General features: G+C 53.7%; 3 protein-coding genes across 3 annotated transcripts; 1 reads left to right on the top strand and 2 right to left on the bottom strand.

The window, feature by feature from the left end:
- Positions 1 to 1,169: 1,169 nt before the first annotated feature.
- On the top strand, positions 1,170 to 2,765 carry BESB_067820 (uncharacterized protein; the record flags this gene model as incomplete). Its single annotated transcript, XM_029365175.1, has 1 exon — positions 1,170 to 2,765. One exon carries the CDS (start codon positions 1,170 to 1,172, stop codon positions 2,763 to 2,765), a length of 1,596 nt encoding a protein of 531 aa, XP_029218758.1.
- Positions 2,766 to 4,681: 1,916 nt separating this feature from the next.
- Positions 4,682 to 5,207, bottom strand: BESB_067810 (putative translation initiation factor SUI1; the record flags this gene model as incomplete). The annotated part of the gene is made up of 2 exons (XM_029365174.1): positions 4,682 to 4,929; positions 5,111 to 5,207. The coding sequence occupies 2 exons, from the start codon at positions 5,205 to 5,207 to the stop codon at positions 4,682 to 4,684; spliced, it is 345 nt and encodes a 114-aa protein (XP_029218757.1).
- Positions 5,208 to 10,802: 5,595 nt separating this feature from the next.
- Positions 10,803 to 16,528, bottom strand: BESB_067800 (uncharacterized protein; the record flags this gene model as incomplete). Its single annotated transcript, XM_029365173.1, has 9 exons — positions 10,803 to 10,890; positions 11,452 to 11,525; positions 11,942 to 12,131; positions 12,527 to 12,675; positions 13,246 to 13,292; positions 13,712 to 13,804; positions 14,319 to 15,252; positions 15,425 to 15,638; positions 16,341 to 16,528. The coding sequence occupies 9 exons, from the start codon at positions 16,526 to 16,528 to the stop codon at positions 10,803 to 10,805; spliced, it is 1,977 nt and encodes a 658-aa protein (XP_029218756.1).
- Between the last annotated feature and the right edge of the window lie 1,481 nt (positions 16,529 to 18,009).

Genomic DNA, 18,009 nt, shown 5'->3' with positions numbered 1-18,009 from the left:
CGCCGTTCAAATGGCCCGTCAGCAGAGCAAAGAGGTCGCTGAATTAGTGAAGCTGTCGTGCAGCGAAGTTTTCACCGGTTTGCAGAGAGCAACATCATCCCGCAGAACAATAAACCGCTTTGTCTTTCGCAGATGAGTTTACGGAGCTTAACCCAGATTCCTTGGTAATGCCACTGTGGCGTGGGCGCTTTGACCTAGTGGCGCCGCTGGCAGGCCTTTGGGCATCAAGCTCAGCTTTTGGAGAATGCCAACTATCCAAACGTTATAGTCCGTGTTTAATTGCCTTTCGCTGTGTGTCTCCAGGCTTAGGCCAGCCGCAATCTTCGCTTGAAATCTCGCTTTAATGCCGCAGAATGTGTGCGTTCTGGTGTACGCCCTCGGCTTTCGACCCTACGTATGCCAGGTAACAGTCAGCGCGTTTAGACAAATCCTGTTGATCCACCGTTTCTCCCAACGAAGTTGATCCTTCATGCAGGAGGGAGAGCCCTTTTCTACTTCTCAGCCTATATTCTGCGAAGTGAGGACATGCGACCCTTTTCCTGCCGTCTGCCGAGTGGAAGAAATCGTCGACCGGAGACGCCGTGTCTCGATGTTGGCGCCAGCTATTTCCAAGACGCCGCATGCAGCTGGAGGAGACATCTCGACCGGCGAACTCGAGCGCTGACAGATCCAACCTGCTTTTTCTCCACCGAAGAAGAAAGCGTCGTTTTCCGTCGTCCTACACAGCGTTCCTGTTCAGGTTCCAAACTCCTGTGCGCATCTGGAGTGACGCAACCATGCCATTTCCTGGCGTCTCGTGTGCGGCGCGCCGACTCCGACGAAGACAAAGCGAGCGCCACGCAACTGCACACACCTGCGTCTGAACCTCCTTCTTGCAGAAGGCGCTCAGACCGTTGCTCTGATGCGGTGGCAGTGAATCCTACGAAGTTTACGCCACCGACTACGGTTCACAAAGAGCTGAGGTCACAGCGACGTACCTCCTGCTTGCGAGCCGATCCGCAGCAGCAGCAGCAACAGGTCCGAAAGCTATGTAAATCCACAGTAGCCTTCCCCGTGACTTCTTCCCGCAGTAGCCTTTTTAGACAGTCCTTATATCGGAGGATGTCAGAGGCAAAATATTCCGACTTCTACCCCGTAGGCATGCATTGGCATTTTTCAGCTGTTCCAAGATGTGCGAGTTCGATGGACCGCCCCCTCGACACCGGAGGGCGCCAAATGAGCGTGCGAATCTCCCCCTCCTTCCACGCCACGTAGCGGCTGTCTTCCTTCTGTTACTTCTTCATCAATCCTCTGAACGGAGGGAGAGGCATCGCCCAACAGACAGCGAACCCTACTGTGCTTGTGGGTCTGTCGCGGTCTCGGACGCGTCACCGGGCATCTTTTCTGCTGGGTTTTTGCCGCGATTTGACGCCATCTTGGATACTTCTGGGTTCCAGCTTCCGGCACTTCTATTGCCTTCTCAGGCCCTGGAGCTCTCCATGACCTCGCCTCTTGGAGAAGGGCGGCGTAGCAAACAGAAGACCGGCGGCGCTGCAGCGCATGCACTGGGAGGTAGCGCTGCTTTGCTCTCACTTCCACAATGGGGACCGCCAGCCCCGACTTTCCGTGGCTTAAGGCTCCCGGCTGAGCTTCACTTCTTCGTTCTGCAAGCCGGCGTTCCGGCCGACTTCCCCGAAGCCCGGCTCACCTTTCCAGATCGGGGTTTAGTGCCTGACGAGAGCGCCGTGGAATTCAGAACTGACGGTGAAAGGCGGGCCTTGCGCAGCGCCGCCGTCACAGCGCCGAGAGAGAAGGACCGTGCAAGTCTTTCAGCCTGGATGACAGGCAGGGGGAGCCCGTATGCGCTTGAGGTCTTCTCGTCTGTTGCAAGCGTGCGGCCTATCCCAGGCATCCTACGTCACTCCCCGACGAACGTGGATACTGCCGAGGGAGCGTGCGACGCGTCTGCGTATGGAGGAAATCTAGAAACAAACGTAGTGCGTCATAGAACGCCGCGAGACAGCCACCTCCCCGCAGTCCGCCTCGAACTCGCCGAGCGACGCGCGCCTTTCTCGGTTGCAACAGGCGAGCGCCGCGGCGAAGGGCTTTGGATGTCGCCTCATGCTGTTTTGCCGGTGGCGCATGAGCAGAGAAGGAAAAAGTATTTGAGGCGAGTACCGGACGCTCATGACGACGCCGGTATGGCGAGGAGGGCGCTGAGCGAAAGCGACGGTTTCTTCCATATTGTCCTCGGATCACGAGCGAGTGCTAGTGGCAGCAGAGTAGCAAGGCATCGCACCGAGCCTATGGCGTCGTCGTTCAACTCAGCGGGCTACCAAAGTGACAGCAGCAGGGAAATGCGCCAATATCTGTGGCGTAAGGAAGCAGGGAAGCGCCCTGCAGCTGAAAGGCATCCACAGCAGGATGCGCTTGCACGAATGCAAGCACCGAGGTCTGGTCCTGCTAGCAGTGATACAGACACAAAAACGAGAGACACGGCTCCTGAGGGTCGTCGTTCGGTGATTGCCGGTTCCCTGAATCTCTTGCGCGCCTTGTGGAACCTTGCTCGCACTACGGCGCACGCCTTTGGAGACCTATTAGCAGTAATCATCACCGAGCTGGCTCACTACACAACAGTCAACTCGGCGTTGCTGTCCGACGCCGACTACGTATCAGGATGGCCACGCCCTGAAAGTGGGCTATCCTATGTTTCCTCCACTCGACCTGGCACGATCTTAGGTCAGGCAGCAGTAAGCGAAGTGATGCTCTGGGGCGGAATGAGCTAACTCTGTGGACATGTGAAGGGGTGCTTGACCACAGATGCTCTGCTGCTGCAGAGCTGACACGAGAGTGTAGTTTGGCAATATGCGATCGAGAGAGGCTTCAATTTTTCAGTGGTGTCGCCTACGGATCGGCCGCGAGAGTTGCCACGAGGAACCGGCGGTCGGTGTGTCAATTCGTTTTGCACGTGCGTGGGACATGCGTGCGAATGAAAGACAAGAGTGTTCCCCGGGGCGCTCTTGAGCGCTGGGTGGCAGGGTGTGCGGTTCCAAGAGTTTGTCCTCTCGCATGAAGCCTCGGACTGCGTTACGTAGCGCCACAGTACGCACCGCGGTACTGTCTGCTCTGCCTCTCTTCAGCGTTTGGGCTGCCGCAAAGGCTTGGTGACGAATGCGACCGGATTCGCGGCGAATGCGTGCTTGTAGAGGCGGTTCTATATGTGGCTCGCGTGTACCGGACGTGCTTGAATGGGCTGATGATTACTACATGTCTTCTGTCGTTTGCCCCAGACGCTGCTGCAGTGGGAAATTCTCCTGCAGAGACCTGTGTGGACACACGTCAACGCACGATGGCGGGAGGTGCGTTCACGAATAGTACGTTGAGTATCTGGTGCCCCCCCTGCTGGCTTCTCATTCCTCCGTGTCAGGGAGAACGTGGCCAGGCAGTACAGATCGACGCGACTGTGGGAGACGTTGGTTCAAACGTTCCCTCTGTGTGATCAGGCGTTTCACACCCTGGAATGTATCCAGCAGATTCCCACGGTTGGACAACCGGGGTTTGCGGAGCGACCTCGGTTGCTTTGATTAGCTGTGCTAATCTCCAGTGAATCAGCCAGGAAACACGAATGATCGCGGATCAAGAAGATTAAGTAGTGTGCTTCCCTTCACAAACAATCGACTGGTCAAACACCGTATCCAAGATCACCGCAGCCTCAAGATTAGCCGCGCTCTCTTACAAAGCACCTTACTTACGTTTCCACACGGCTGCTCAACAGCACATCAGCGAAGGCTCTTGGCAGAGGGACTAAACTGGGTGAACTCAAGCTTCATTTCGCCAATTGCCTTCGCAAGACACTCGTTCGGGTGAACCGTTTCTTGCGCGTGAATGCCGAGTCGAACATCGTTCTCTGGAAGCTAATTCGTGCTGCATCTGTCGGCTAACTGGAATATACAGTGACCTGCTCACAGCGATCCAAGATGCCGCCACCTCAGTTCCTGTAGTACACGAGTCTAGTAGCCTCCGACTCTAACGGTCACTTCCATGAGTGTGGTCGTTTAGGTGCACCTTTCAACATGGGCAAGTTGTAGACGTACTGCGTGGGCTTTTCTCCCGCTATGCGAGAGCCTGTTCCCGAATCTGGCCACCCCGTTGCCTAATGTATAGCAGCTCCAAATTGAGTCTAGCATGACAACAGGATACCGGTACCCGGGGCTCGTGAATGATGCATGTCGCCGGAGGGATTCTTTCATGACGCAACCATTCACGAATGTCTGGAAAAGACACTAGCAGAGTCAACGAATTCAACGACGCCCTCAAAACAGCGAATCTGTCTGTTGCGAACGTCTTCGCGACCGGCGCGAGCATCGTCCACAAACATCCACCTCAGAGTCAAGCACAACCAGAAAGAGAAAGTCCGAGCACGCAGTCTCCATACAGGCACAAACAGCCCGCTCCCCACCACCTTCGACTCCACACTACCTTCGATGTCATGTGATGTGTGTGTTTACACATCAGTGCCGTGCCAGTTTTTCTTTCCGCTTCAAAATCCATAGGATTCTCATACAAGTCCTCCCTCACATTTAGACCCACAGATTGAGGTTCTTCGCTAGTACGAGCATAAGTCCCCTGTCTCACAGACGTCAAACATGTAGACATCAAAGGAGCTTTTCGCGTATCACACTTCCAGTTGTTGCTTGCAGTCCTATGCACCGTGGATGCGAATCTGATCGGCGCTGCAGATTGCTTCACTCTCCAGAAACTCCTTCACGGCATGGCGTTGGTCACCCTGCAACTGAATGATGCTCCCGTGTTCGGGGTCCTCGATCACTGTCCCATTACAGCTGAACTGTTTTTTCAAGGCTCGAACCATTTTCTTCAGGTCGAAGGACTTGTCCAGCCCCTGAACCGTCGTCACGCTCTTCCTCCCGTTGCGCTGCTGATTCCTGATATCTGCATGGAACAAAAACCAATCACACGCCGCAGTTCTCCACAACCTCACTAGGAATAACACAGATTGGTTGGGATGATGTTCATGTGTACTGGGACCCCATATAACACTGTGCAGGGCTCAATCCTGTACCTATCCATCTTCGTCCACCTCGCATCTTCAAAAATCATACGCCTCGCTTACGAATGAGGTGAGTCGAAGAGCCGCCGGCACCACCTGCCTGGGAGGTGTCATTGGCAAAAGGGTCAGAGACACCGAAGTTTTGAATGTCGAGTGACATCAGAAATCCTGAGCATACAAATATGACATGCACGCAGCATTCATCATCACATGCCTTACACCCTCACCCTCGAACAGGCACGTTCTCGCACAACAACAATAATTCGTCACTGACACGGAGAATGCAGCAATATTTAGGGATGCCCAGACCAGCAGACTGACAGACTGAACTACTCGCTCCATTTCCTCACAGCTGCAGATTCTGCGAAGACGTGTTGCAGACGGTGCAAGACGATTAATAACAGAAGGTCGTGACGCCTGTCAGCTGTCGGCTACCACGTGAGACGGGCGAGAACTCTCCCACAGAAAGACGAAAAAAACACTACTAAGAAATGGCCCCCGCCAATGTTGCCACGGCAGTAGATAACAGTAACCGCCACCCACATACGTTAGTGCGGGAAACGAATGCGCGACAACTAGAAACTGCTGGAGCAGCGCGCGTCTCAATTCACCAATCCAACACGGGAACTGTCTACAGTGTGAAGCCGCGTGCACAACAACTGTGCATTTTGATTCACGAAGAAAGACGCGTGTCCCGGGGTAAACGGAAAAATCATAACCTTCGAGAACCGAGAACTCACCTAGTGAGTGACTGGACTGGAATGGTCGTCTGGAAAACAGACACTACAAGACGCAGTAGTACGGAAACGCGGACGTCCTCCGAAGAACACAGAAACAAAAATGCTCAAACCAGAAACAGCAAAAAAAAACACGAGGACAGAAGAATATTTTAAGAGACTGGCGTCGGTTGAGCTACGACGCGTTGTTTTGATTAGAGGGATCAGGAGCGGGCGTACGGTGGCGCGCCGTGCAGGGATTCGCTACCGCGCCAGCAAATATTTCAATGCGGGGATGCTGTCGTGTCCCGCTCGAAGTCGGCTAATACGCAGGAAACCGCCGCGTGCACCGCCTGGTTGAACTCAGGCGGCCGCTATGTCTGGAACAGTGCGGCAATAGGCGTTAGGGGACGCCGGAGAAGCACTTCTGCTGCATAAAAAATTGCAATAGGCTGTGATGCACATTTGCTGTGTTGAGTTCTGGCTCAAATGACAGGACCCTCGTGGCATCAGTGAACGCATCCAAAAGCCCCGAAGTAGTGATCGCACTTGACAATTCTGACACGAAGACACACGCAGCCCGCATGAGAGCCCCTCACGATGCAGATGCACGAAAAAGCGCAGAAGTGGTAACATCGCCCTTAAAGCAACCCTAAACCTTCATGCGTCTTGCTGAAGCAACGGTGTAGTATCGTTAACACGTTTGAGACTGGCAGACGAATAGCGCCGATCCGACGCGTTTTGAGGGCCTATATGGAGTGATCAGGCGACAGTGCAGTAGCACCGTGCAGATCGCGCACGTACTTCGTATGCAGCCTGGAACTGTAGAGCTCACTCTATGTGCTGATTCCGGAAGCTGCTCTTTATCGACTACAACCATAGTCTCTGCTACCCACATGTGGAATGGCTCCGCCTGAAACCGGTGATCAAAGCTGTTTCGGTCCGAGACGAAATTCAAGGTCACCACAAGGGTAAGAGCAAAAGAAGGGAATCACGCGTAGCTGTCCGTCGTACATCCATCCCCACTTTTACCACCGGTCTGAAACAGTGACTACAGGCGCGACACCAACAAAGAACTCCAAAGAGTGCAGGTGACTTCACTCTGAGATCTGCCACTGATCTGCCGTGGCATCCGTCGCCACGCTCGCACTCCATCCGAGCACCACCCCTGATATGTGAAAGCGGACCAGGAATATCAGAATGATCAGACCAGAAGGGTGAGCATAGTGTCCCATAGCATTTATCTTGAGCTTGCTCATGCAACCCTCAACTTTTGTTAGCTCAAGATAATTGCTATGTGGCTCTATAGCTCTTGCGACTACGGCGCACCCTGAGCGATGGTCGTCTCCCGTGCGCAACAGAATCAGGCCTTCTTTGGCGACTCGCGAAGCACACAGTGAGCTTTGAGTCGACTACCGTAGCTAAATCATCGACCCTTGGCTCGCTAGGCAATACCGTGCTGCCTCTGCAAGCGGGCGAAAAAGACCTTCGTCGCAGAAGATCTCCACGATGTTATTCTCTCACCATTTAGCTCGTTCACCCGGCTGACAGTGAACAGATATCGCTAGACTTGGGCATTTTCTTTTGCGAGACAGTGTTCCTCGAAGGTTAGGGTACAGCTACATGTGCTGCTGCCATTTTTGGCGGAATCTCTCTGCCATTAAGTGTTCCTCCTTTCGTCTTGCTGCGGCCGCCTCGCGCCTCGCCTCCTGCATGCTTCGCTAAGCACCGCACACGGAGACCCCAAAGGAACGTAGAGGAATTCATCGAGAAAGGCATCCCGGGGCATCATCTACTCCGAGTGCGTTCAATACGTGCTACGCTAATGATCACGTCACCCGTCATCTGAACCTCTGGCGGATCATGGCAACTCCTGCGGCCGAGGCACAAGAAGGGTCGCATCCAGATGCACACGCTTATTCCCACGCCTACGGCGTGAGGCGATAGCACGTGTGTTGGGAACCCTCCACGAATAGTCACGCTGAAGGTTTTTTCGTCTTTTCGCCTCTGTACTGACTCAGACGCGAGTGTGTCGTTCTGTAACCCTAAGCCAGGGAGCGTGCGCCAAAGGGCGGAGCTGGTATCATCAGCTCTTGAGTTTCGAGTTGGCGATTCCTCCGTGGATACCAACCATATCCATGGACACTACCCACCAGACCTGTTTCGTGTATTCTGACCTGATGTTCACTTGTCTGTTGCCGAAGACTGCGCAGAAACTCGATCCGCTTTGCATCCCTGGTCGCCTCCTTCACTTCCTCCATAGCCGCGTTAGCCATACGTTGGTACCGTTCTCTTTGTCTGATACCTTCGACCAGTGCCTTGAGAAAGAGACGCACGGCACAGTACGTCCACTGAAAACCCTTGCATGGGGCCCGCTGTGTTCTGTTTTAAGTAAAATGCTATCGATCTAGCGTTCCCGCTACCTGCTCTAGCAGGTAGCGGGAACGCTAGTCATAAATGTCAAGTCCGGTCGCAACTGCGCACATTGTTCTTCATCTCGTCTTTCGCCCTCTTCTCAGCCCTGCGTTCCGCTCCAGCAAGAAGCTGCTCCTGGGCTGAGCACAACCAAAAACCATCAGTCATGTCAATGAGGTGTACTCTAAACTCTCCCACTCAGTCTCGACTGCCTGATAATGTTACGAGCAGCTCGTCGGGAAGACTAAAGAACAGGACCGCAGAGCTGCTAGCGACCAGAGATAACTTCAAAGAGCATTGCATTCGAGCATGTTCTGTTGGTCAGAGCATCCCCTTGTAAGGCTTTGAAAAACGGTCCGAGGTGATTTAAGTCGCGGTCCTCCTATTGGAGACTTGAAGATACACTTATATATGCACCAGTACCTCGCTGCTCCAAACTGAGTTTGGTAGCATGAAGAAACCCGTTTTTGATTCGCTGGTTTCTCAGTTCCTGCGGCACAGTGGACCTAGCGAAAGGCAGGAGGCGTTAGGGATTTGCCTGTGTGCTCGTAATGGGCTCGAGGGAGAAGGGAAGGCGCACATGCGAGTGCGTAATCAGAAGCAGCAGCGCCTTCTCTTGATATCGAAAAAATGCCCAGCTTGCCCAAGACTGTCTCGTCTCTGAAATGTTTACTTCTACCGTATAATGCAGTGTACCCCGGCCCTGTCCACTTGCCGTTGTTGCTACACAGCGACGCTCTCCCCGACTTTCAGACGGGGATGCCCATGTACGCTCTTAGCTTCGGCGGCTATCTCCAGCTGTTGCTGTCCCTGTGGGTCATGCTAGTTGCTCGGCTGCATGTATTTGTTTTTGTATGGCGCTACCGTGGAAAAGACTCGCTGCTGCTTTTAGCTGCAGTGGTGTGCCAGTCAGAACGACGGATCTACTTGACGTCTCTTCCGCGACGAGAAAAAGACACAGGCGCGGCCTCCTCCCTTCTCGCATGTATACCCTAAACCCTAAACTGCATCTCAAATGGCATTACGCGATGTAGCTTTTGTCTGTCGACTTTCTGTAGCTGCTTTTTCCGCAAAATCTGCACGCACGCACACATTCTCATGGACTACAAGCTTAAACGGCGTTCGAGGAACTATGGTGAGAGAGCTTTTTTGTCCCTTCTACTGGAACGACCGCGGGACGTGTACCCTTCCGTGAGAAGGGCAGATAAAGATGAGGGAGATTCGAAAGGCGTGCGAGCGGAGAAGGAACCTCTTCAGTTTGTATGCTTCCCAGTACAGACTTGACACCGCGTTGGTTCCCACGCATACAGCGTTGGCAACACTTGGAGAAATCAAACATAAATCGACGTTACTACGCTGACGGACGAACCATACGGCCCAGCAGCGCCACAGCCATTAATGTATTTGTATGTATTTGATACGCATTTAGTGTGTGTGTCAGGTGTGCTAGGTGCCGCGTCGGCGCTGATGCCCTGAAAAATACCAGTTTAGTCCACAGTGAAAGCGTCGATACCCTTTTGTTTGGTTACCCTGTCTCTCTGTTGAATGATCGACGCCTCCAGGCGCACAAGATGCTGACGGTGTTCGTCCTCTTGTGCCTTCGTTCTCTCAGCCCTTCTCTGCTCAGCTTCCCTTGCGGCCTCCTCGCGAAACCTGACAGAGGATGATACGGCGTGGATGACACCGGACACAGCAGCTTACGGACGGCTACACATCGCATACGCTGACTTGTATCGGGAGGGGGCGTGGCACACAAAGCTCAGTGTGAGGCAATGGCGGCTTTGCCAGTATCGCTTTCCGCATGGATCAGAAAAGAATCTTTGCCCTCGTTGCCCCGCCCTTCACGTTGTGGCCAGGAGGTCGCGCGGCATCGAGTTGGTCGGTGGTCTGCACTGGACGCTTCGTGGGAGAAGTCCCTGCCAGTTCATTCCTATAGCAGCAGTACTACCGCGTTGAGACATCGGTGCGGAAAGCCAGCTGTCTATCAAAGCCATCGCGCGACCCATTCGCGGCGGTGCAAGACTGGGGGTCACCTTCTTATCTCTTGGACCCTGGCATCCAGATCTGTTTCCTTCTCTCTTTTGTGTTCCAGAATGCTTTGTTTTTTCCATTGAAGGCTCTCTACGCTCTGTGCCTGCAACCGGATAGGTAATCACACTCGCAGCTCCTCCCGTTGCGGCCCTCGGAAGCAGCTAGTGGATCAGTGAACGACCCTGCAGGCGAAGGGTGATACTCAGGTCGTGACGCCACTGACTCTCGGCCGGCTAGCATGTTGAACAACACGCACACGTTCATCGTGTGGATGGCGGGGCTCCGGGGAAGACACACACGCATGCAGTACGAATGTGTGCCGTTCTCTATAACGCTGCGAAGGACAAGGGGGGGGTCATTCTACAGCAAAAGTTAGCCTAGAAAGGGCTACTACACTGAATCCTACTTTTTTCATATCAAGCCTGGCTTTCACTTCAGCGAGCGGCATGCCACACATAGTACGCAGGTTTGCGTCATTCGCTTCCGCCCAGTCATCCCTGCGATCAACTCGGGCGAGTACGCGTCTAGCTGCAACTGCTGCGCTCTCGAGCCCACGTATCTTCACAACTGAAGCTTGCCTAGACACCCTCTCGTCAGCGGCCAGCCTGCCTCACCCACACCATGCGCACCGACCAGGGGCGCAATGTGGTTCGTCGCACTGCACCGTACGGGGTGAAGAATCTACTCGTACGCAAACAGATGCCTACACCAGCAATTTGTGATAAGCTTACCCACACCACACCACAGTGTCCCGGCTATACCGGGCGCATTTACAGAAAATTCTCGTTAGTCACTCTTGCTTGTGGTGCGATAGATTGTTCGGGCGACCTACGCGTGTCACTCTGAAAGGACGTGAAGCTGGAAGCAGACGAGGTGCAACGACCAGACTATCCCAAGTACGATACCTACCCAACTTCGTCGTTGCAGCCAACAGCGTTCGCTGTGCATGCTCTTTTTCAAATCTTTCGGTCAGGAAACCAGCGCAGCTTCCTACCAAATTACTCGAATAAGAGAGTACCTTCAGTGCCTGCCCGGGTGGTTTGCGCGTGCTCGTCACACGGTGGCCAGCAATCTGACAACAGCCAGTGATCTTTTTTGTTTATGACCTTGCCCGTGTTTACTGCTTAGAAACCAATAAAATTATTAGCACTGGACGACAAAAAAGCGAGCGCTTGGGTAAAAAACATTCGCAAGTCTTAGATCGGTGTTTCGCAGTGGATCAAACCCCGTGTGCCCCCTAACCTCATGGCTCGCGCCTGCTCCTTCGTCCGTTTGAGCTTTTCCTCAGTCACTTGTTCCCGTCTTGCCTCCATTGCCTGGCTCCAAGTAAGCGAGAAACGGAACACAATCGGGCGAAACGGCAGTAAGAGGATAAAAGTCAATGGCTTCCGCGCTCACAGCGCCTGGGCCTCTTCTAGCTTTTCACCCTACGGAATTCTCGAAACGTCCTCTTCACTCACCTCACTTTCCGTGCCCCCGCTGAGCAAAACCGCTGAATACCTCTACCCGATAAAAACGGGACCGAAAGTGCTGCAGCTCAGTGCCCTACTCATGCGATTCGGCAGGCACAGTGTGCGAGTAGGCGTATGTGATATGCCAGTAAGGCATCCACCTAGCTGAGCCCGGAGCGTGACGAGACTGTCATCAAATGACAGTCCAAAAACTGTACGCTCGAAATCCTAAGCCACCCTAGTTTGCAGTGTGGGTAGCGAAGGCCGTGCCGAGGCTTTACTTGTTTTGCTGTTGCAGCTAACGAGCGCATCATTTCTCTCGCGGTACGCGCCTTTTCAGCGAGCTGTGCTTGCTCCTGAGCTTGCTGTTCCCGTCGAATCCTCTCGCAAGCTGAGGCGATTTCGCGAAGGCTTCGCACTGCCCGAGCGCGATGGAGGCCAGCCAACGCTGCGGCGTGGATACCCTGTGCTCTGAAGAAACAGTAACACGAGCCTCCGGCAGACGAGTCTTCACGGGAAACAGATTTGCAAAAGGCGACATCCTATAGTTCTTGCAACTCATTACGCCTATTTATGTGTGGATATGCATTTATCCATGCATTTCCGCGTACAAAATGTCGAACATAGTATTTTTTTTCAAGGACACGGAGTAGTCTCGCGTATGTAAGCATATACACTTTGTACATTGATTGCCACACGTGCTGCGTAAGTACGGAACGAAGGATATCAACGTTATCCACGCGCGCCCACCTCGCCGTGGGCACCAGTTCTTTGACGGTAGCGTTCCGCACCGAAGATGCACCGTCTAGCACGGCGTAGGGAGGGTGGAGATTCCCGGTACTGGACGATGCACACGGAAACAGCACCTTGCAAGTTGCGCTACGACCCGCTTTGCCGCGATATTTTTGATCCTCTGCTCCTCCTCCTTCTTTCGTTCCTTCTGTTGCCACTCGGCAAACGCCCGACCGTCTCGCTTGTCGATTTCGTATTGCTTGATCATTTTGTACTCCTCGCACTGCGAAGACCAAAGGAACACAAGGCGCGAAGGCATCACTGCACAGCTGGCCTACTGAGAAAGGCGTGCTCAACCTTCGTGGTGCTGCAGCGCCTCAGCAGGTACAACGTACAACTACACCACCACACGCTCGCCGTCGCAGAGGCCGTTTCCCAAAGCGGTCCTACAAATAAGCCTTTAAGAAAACAGCTGCCAGATACAGGATAACGCTCCTGGCGGGGCAGAGACTATCGACTGCTTAATAATATACATTCAGCCGTTGTCTGATGTCTCTCGTTCCAAGCCAGAGGCACGCGCCGTATACACGCAACTCGCCAGCAAAACCATACTCTTCCATATGAGAGTTAAACGCCCGTTTGCGGACAAACACAAAAGTGCAACGGATGACCGGTGAGTGCTCATCCACGTCGCAAGGGGTGTGTCGGTGTCTTTCTCTCCACAGATTGGTTCACAGGGATAAGGAACTCTGGCACATTCGAAGGGCATGTAGCAACTTCGAAATGGTACACAAACCTGCCTTTTTCTTAGCAAAGCTTCCGCACGCAGCACCTCCGCCGTGGTCAGCTTCACCGGAGCTTTTGTCTTATCGAAGACCGGCATCTTTCGCCTGGAGCTTGCTAGAAACACATTGCAGAAACCGTGGAGGAGGGTTTTTCTTTGACATAGATACATCGTACTCTCTTCAGGTAGGCCTATCTCTTTCTAACTGGGCACCACGCCGCCCCCGATGGCAGTTTCGAAGGCACAGCGACTGTCATATGTTCTCCACCAGTAACTAGCCCGAAGTATCTCAGGCGTCAAGCGGCGGAGAAGCCAAGTAGTAAGCCTAAGAGAGATGCACTGGAAGAATCTATCGTCTTGCCCGGCACGCCAGAGCTCAGTGCACACTGACACATGATTTTCGTGATATCTGCCGCTGTCAAGTGCCACCACGGCTCGAAATAAAGCGGAGGCGCTCCGCGTCTGCCTGTTTGTCGCAGGTTTCGTTCAGGCTAGCTGCAAGCACCTCGAACTAGGCGGGGACAAGTGGACTTACGCCTGAAAGTGCACTCTTCTTTGAATCGTGCTTCCGCTTCATCAACCAGCTCTTGGAAGGTAGACGGGCGGCTCAGGGTCCACTGCCGGAACGCTGCATAAGAAACGCACAAGAGATATGGAAAGTGACCCACCTATTTCCTGTATGCGGACAGACGTCGCAATTAAGCTTCAGCTTCGCAGATGAATGGAGAACTGCCGGATGAAGGTTGTGCCATCACGTTGATGTGTTGTGGTAGAGTTTCTCTACAGCTACACGATGCGTTGCTTGAGGCCGGGATGAGGAATCAACGAAAAAGAAAGCTAAATTCGCACAAGCGACAGAGATCGATTGATTTCCGAAAGAGGTGCTCCTCTCTGTTGTGGTGGAATCCCCCCAAGTAAGCGAGCGCAGACCCTCGTCTTGGGTACAGCCGTGAGACACATGCACACACCAACTGATTCCGGGCCATTTTGGTTTCGTATTTCCTCAGATACAGTATTCTTCCTCTCCGTGGTTCATCAGTACCCATTGCGTCTAGCCAGTACGTGCTCGCAAGTTGCAAGATAAGTTCTGTTATGTGCAGACTCTATGGTAGAGCGGAGCAGTTTTTCGAGGTCCCATTCACCTGCCTGCAGTGGTCCTTTTTTCTGTCTCTTTCGTTCTTCCTTGCGACCAAGAAATGCCTCCTCGCCGTCGACGTCCTTCGTCCAGAAGTCCTCGTCTTCGTCTTCCTCGTCGTCCTCTTTCTCATCGCCTCTCGACTTCTGTGCCGTGCCGTTCTCCGCAGCGCTGACGGCGAGTTTGCCTTGGTCGGTTTCTTGCAGCGGCTCTGAATAACTGCCCACGAGGCACTGCGGGCTCCCTGGGGAGCTTGAGCAGCCATCATCCCTCGCGGGCCCGCTGAATTGATCCGCGGGATGCCACTGGACGGTCTTTGCTCCCTGAGAGGAGCGAGAAACTGCCTCTTTCTTTGTCTTCGAAGCCCCCGTCTTCGCGGGAGCTGACTCCTCTTCGCAGTCAAGTGGTAGCGGCAAGCTTGGGGAAGGCAAACTGATTGCCACTCTTTCAGCGTGCTTCTCACCAGAGGAATCATGCGAGAAAATAAGGTCTTTCTGTTTGCCAGTCGACGGCTTGGGCTCGTGCGAAGTACGGAGAGACTGCGACGTACTCTCGGGACACGAAGTGGCCTGATGTTCTCCATTTTGATATCCAGATGCGGAATGCCTATCAATTTTCTCCGAGTAGCCGAAATCTGTCAAGATGGCTGATAGTCTCCCCCCCTCGATGAGCCTGCCAACGGAAGAAGACGAGTCTCCCTGACTGGATGGCGTGACCTTCGCGTTGGAGGCAACGACGGCAGCTCCAGCGGTACTCAGAGTCTTTAGGGACTGCACCAACCCCGCCAGAGGTCCCGCGTGTTTCTGGAGCCGCGGTATGAGACTGTGATCAACGTAGGCCGCGTCGTAGTGTTGTAGCCATTCTGGTCGCGCGAAGCTCACAAGGGATTCTTCGTCAAACACGAAATCGAGCAGGAGGTACATGGGGAGCGCAGGGCAGCTCTGCAGCACACGGCCGAGACAATCGCGCTGCCACGAGACCTCACGACACTTAGGCAGACGCTTACAGTCCGCCGCGTGACACTAGCCTCTCTTTCGAACCCCGTCACGGTGGCTAGACGGCGCAGGCACCCTGTAAGATTTATCCTCCCGCTGCATAACTCATATAACTTACCCGGACGAAGCTAGAGAACAGCGGGTAGCCGATCTCATCAATCTTGAAAACCAGGAGAAAGATGATTACCATGTAGAGCCACTGTTCTTTCTTCTGTGTCCCCGTGGTTCTTTGCCGTAGCAAGGCACTGGCGGCCGCTTTGAGGAACGGCGCGTTGACTAGTACCCCGTAGAACACTTCTTCAATGAACACAGCGTCTTCCGCCGTTTCGTTTCTGTCAGGGCATACATTGTGAGCAGAAGCAGCAGGAGTCGCGAACGATAAAGAGCTACAGATGCTAGAGTGACACAGACTGTGAGGAAACAGAAGCTGTGGTGGCGTTCCACACTAGCACATGTTCTCAACCACAGCCAAACACATCTCCATTGTATGGGTTTGCTGATCGTCACCGCCGCGCGAGCCCCTTGTTATCCTTTGAAAGATATCGGTCGATGCCTTTGCTGAAGGTGGTACATTTAGGAGAAAGAGAAACCAAACAGGACCGTGTCCACTCCTTCTGCTTGGCCAGGTAGGCTCCAGATTGTCGTTGCATACACAACAAAGCCTCATATTCTGGGAAAACACACTTCCATCGGGTGTTCGCCTAGCCTGAATAGGGCACAAGAAGGTGTCGCTGCCCTTCTTTACTGGCTGTTGACGTGTACCGCGCAGGAACCTCAGGGGCTTTAAATGAGGCGGACACTTGGCACCTCTTAGAAATGGCAGTGAACTCCTAGTTTGCAATGAACTACGTGCAAATGCACTCCTGGCTTCCTCTTCTTGAAAGAATACCGGGGAGGTGTCGCAGAACAAGCGGATAAGAACGCTCTGAAACTCGCTACAGGGCCCCGCGACGACATCGGTCCCGCTGACGGAAAGTGTGTGGAGCAGCAGTGCGGAGGGAGATATTTTCGTCCTCCCCTCTCTTCAAACCTACTTCAAGCATTCCTGTGCAAAAGTTTCAGCCGTGTGAGCGGCCGGATGAAATTTCTCTAGCAGAGTGACGGCTTTATTGAGCAGCGACGCGCAGTACATTCGCTGGCGGGTTTTGCCTGCCCTCTGCTGCTTCCCGGAAGTTCTTGAGGACTCCCCCAGACCTTTGGCGACCAAGCTTAGTTCAGCCATTTCCGTCAAAGGGATAGGATTATTCTTCGTCCTGAAACATGCGGTCGTTTGTTGGGGGTGTCGACAAGCGACAGCATAACCCAAACGTGACGAAAGGGTCGAACGGCACCAAAGCGCTGCTTGAGAATCCTTTAATCTAAACTCGGTGGTGGCGACATGCCAGCTCTTCTAAACCGTCAAACCTGATCTTTGATGGCTTACACGTCATCCATAATCAGCCAGGCAAGCGACCATCGATGGTGAGAAGACTCTGCAGCGCCAGCCTCGATTCTCTCGATGAGCAAGCGCCCGCATCATACATGAGAGAGAACATGGTGTGCGTTTCCATACTGCACTGGAGACCCTAACAACCGCCTTCGATTCGATGCTACACGACTATGGGGGCGCCACTTCAGGGTTCCTACCGACGAACGGTGTGCGCTGATTCTGTTTTCTCACGGATGGCATCAAAAAATCGATAGCCACTCGCTCTGTGGGGCATCGCACTCGCATGCGAGTGCGATTACAGAGCGTGGAACTTCCTCAATCTTACGATGCTAGAGCTCCATTGTCGCCTGATCTGTCGTTGCACCGGGTTACCCGGGAACAAGTAGCATTACACGTAATGGTGAGCGGGGACAAGTTCGGGCTATGCCGACTCGAGACACCCCAACGCGCATCCCGCGGTCCTTCTGCACAGTGGCCCTCATCCCTCTTTTCCAGCGCTGCGCTAATCTGTCGTTTCTTCGAGCATTGCGTCGCGTATGTCCTTTAGAAACCGGTCAGGTCTTGCTTTGTGACCCGGGGATCAGCCCTTGTCACAAGGTCCCTTGACCTGGCCTATGCACTGTTTTGACCGAGGATCCTCTCTTTGTAGGGGAGTATTCCAGCTACACCACAATCGCAGCTTCGAAGGGAACAACAGCCTCAGTCACACACGAAAACATGCACCGCGAACACCGACGGCAGGGCTCGCGTGGCAGGCTCAAGAGGGGTAGCGCACATGTACTCGAGCTCTGGCTCCTTTCTGTAGGTGGCCTCCCACCCTCCTGGCTACGTATCGCCGTGTCGTATAGTGGGGGTCAGAGCGGCTGCCATATTCTAGGGTCCCGAGGACAAAGGGAAGCGTTCGCTTTTTGCATTGCTGTTAGCACCCCGCAAGCAGATGGCATGAATAGTTAAAGTACTGGCCGTGGGATGGCAACGGTGAGCATGCTTCACTCAAATCAACAGTGATATTTCTCTAGACACGCCTTTCGCTTTCCAATCATGAAAAATGCCAGCCGCCGTCTGATTCCCAGGCGAATACCACGGTATGATACAGATGAGAGAAACGAGTGCAGATACAGTCTATTGTTGAGCAGGGTGAAGTGAGATTGGGGAGGAGGGCGCTTTCTACGATGTGTGTAAGTCTGATAAACGCCGAGGGTTACAAAGGCACCCGCCAGACCGCTACGACGAAGTCCTGCCTCGAAAACACAGATAGCACCACCGTTACCGGC

Source organism: Besnoitia besnoiti, chromosome VI, assembly GCF_002563875.1.
Source record: "Besnoitia besnoiti strain Bb-Ger1 chromosome VI, whole genome shotgun sequence".
Taxonomy (NCBI): domain Eukaryota; phylum Apicomplexa; class Conoidasida; order Eucoccidiorida; family Sarcocystidae; genus Besnoitia; species Besnoitia besnoiti.
Note: the sequence above shows the minus strand (reverse complement) of the source record. Positions and strands in the feature narration are given on the sequence as shown.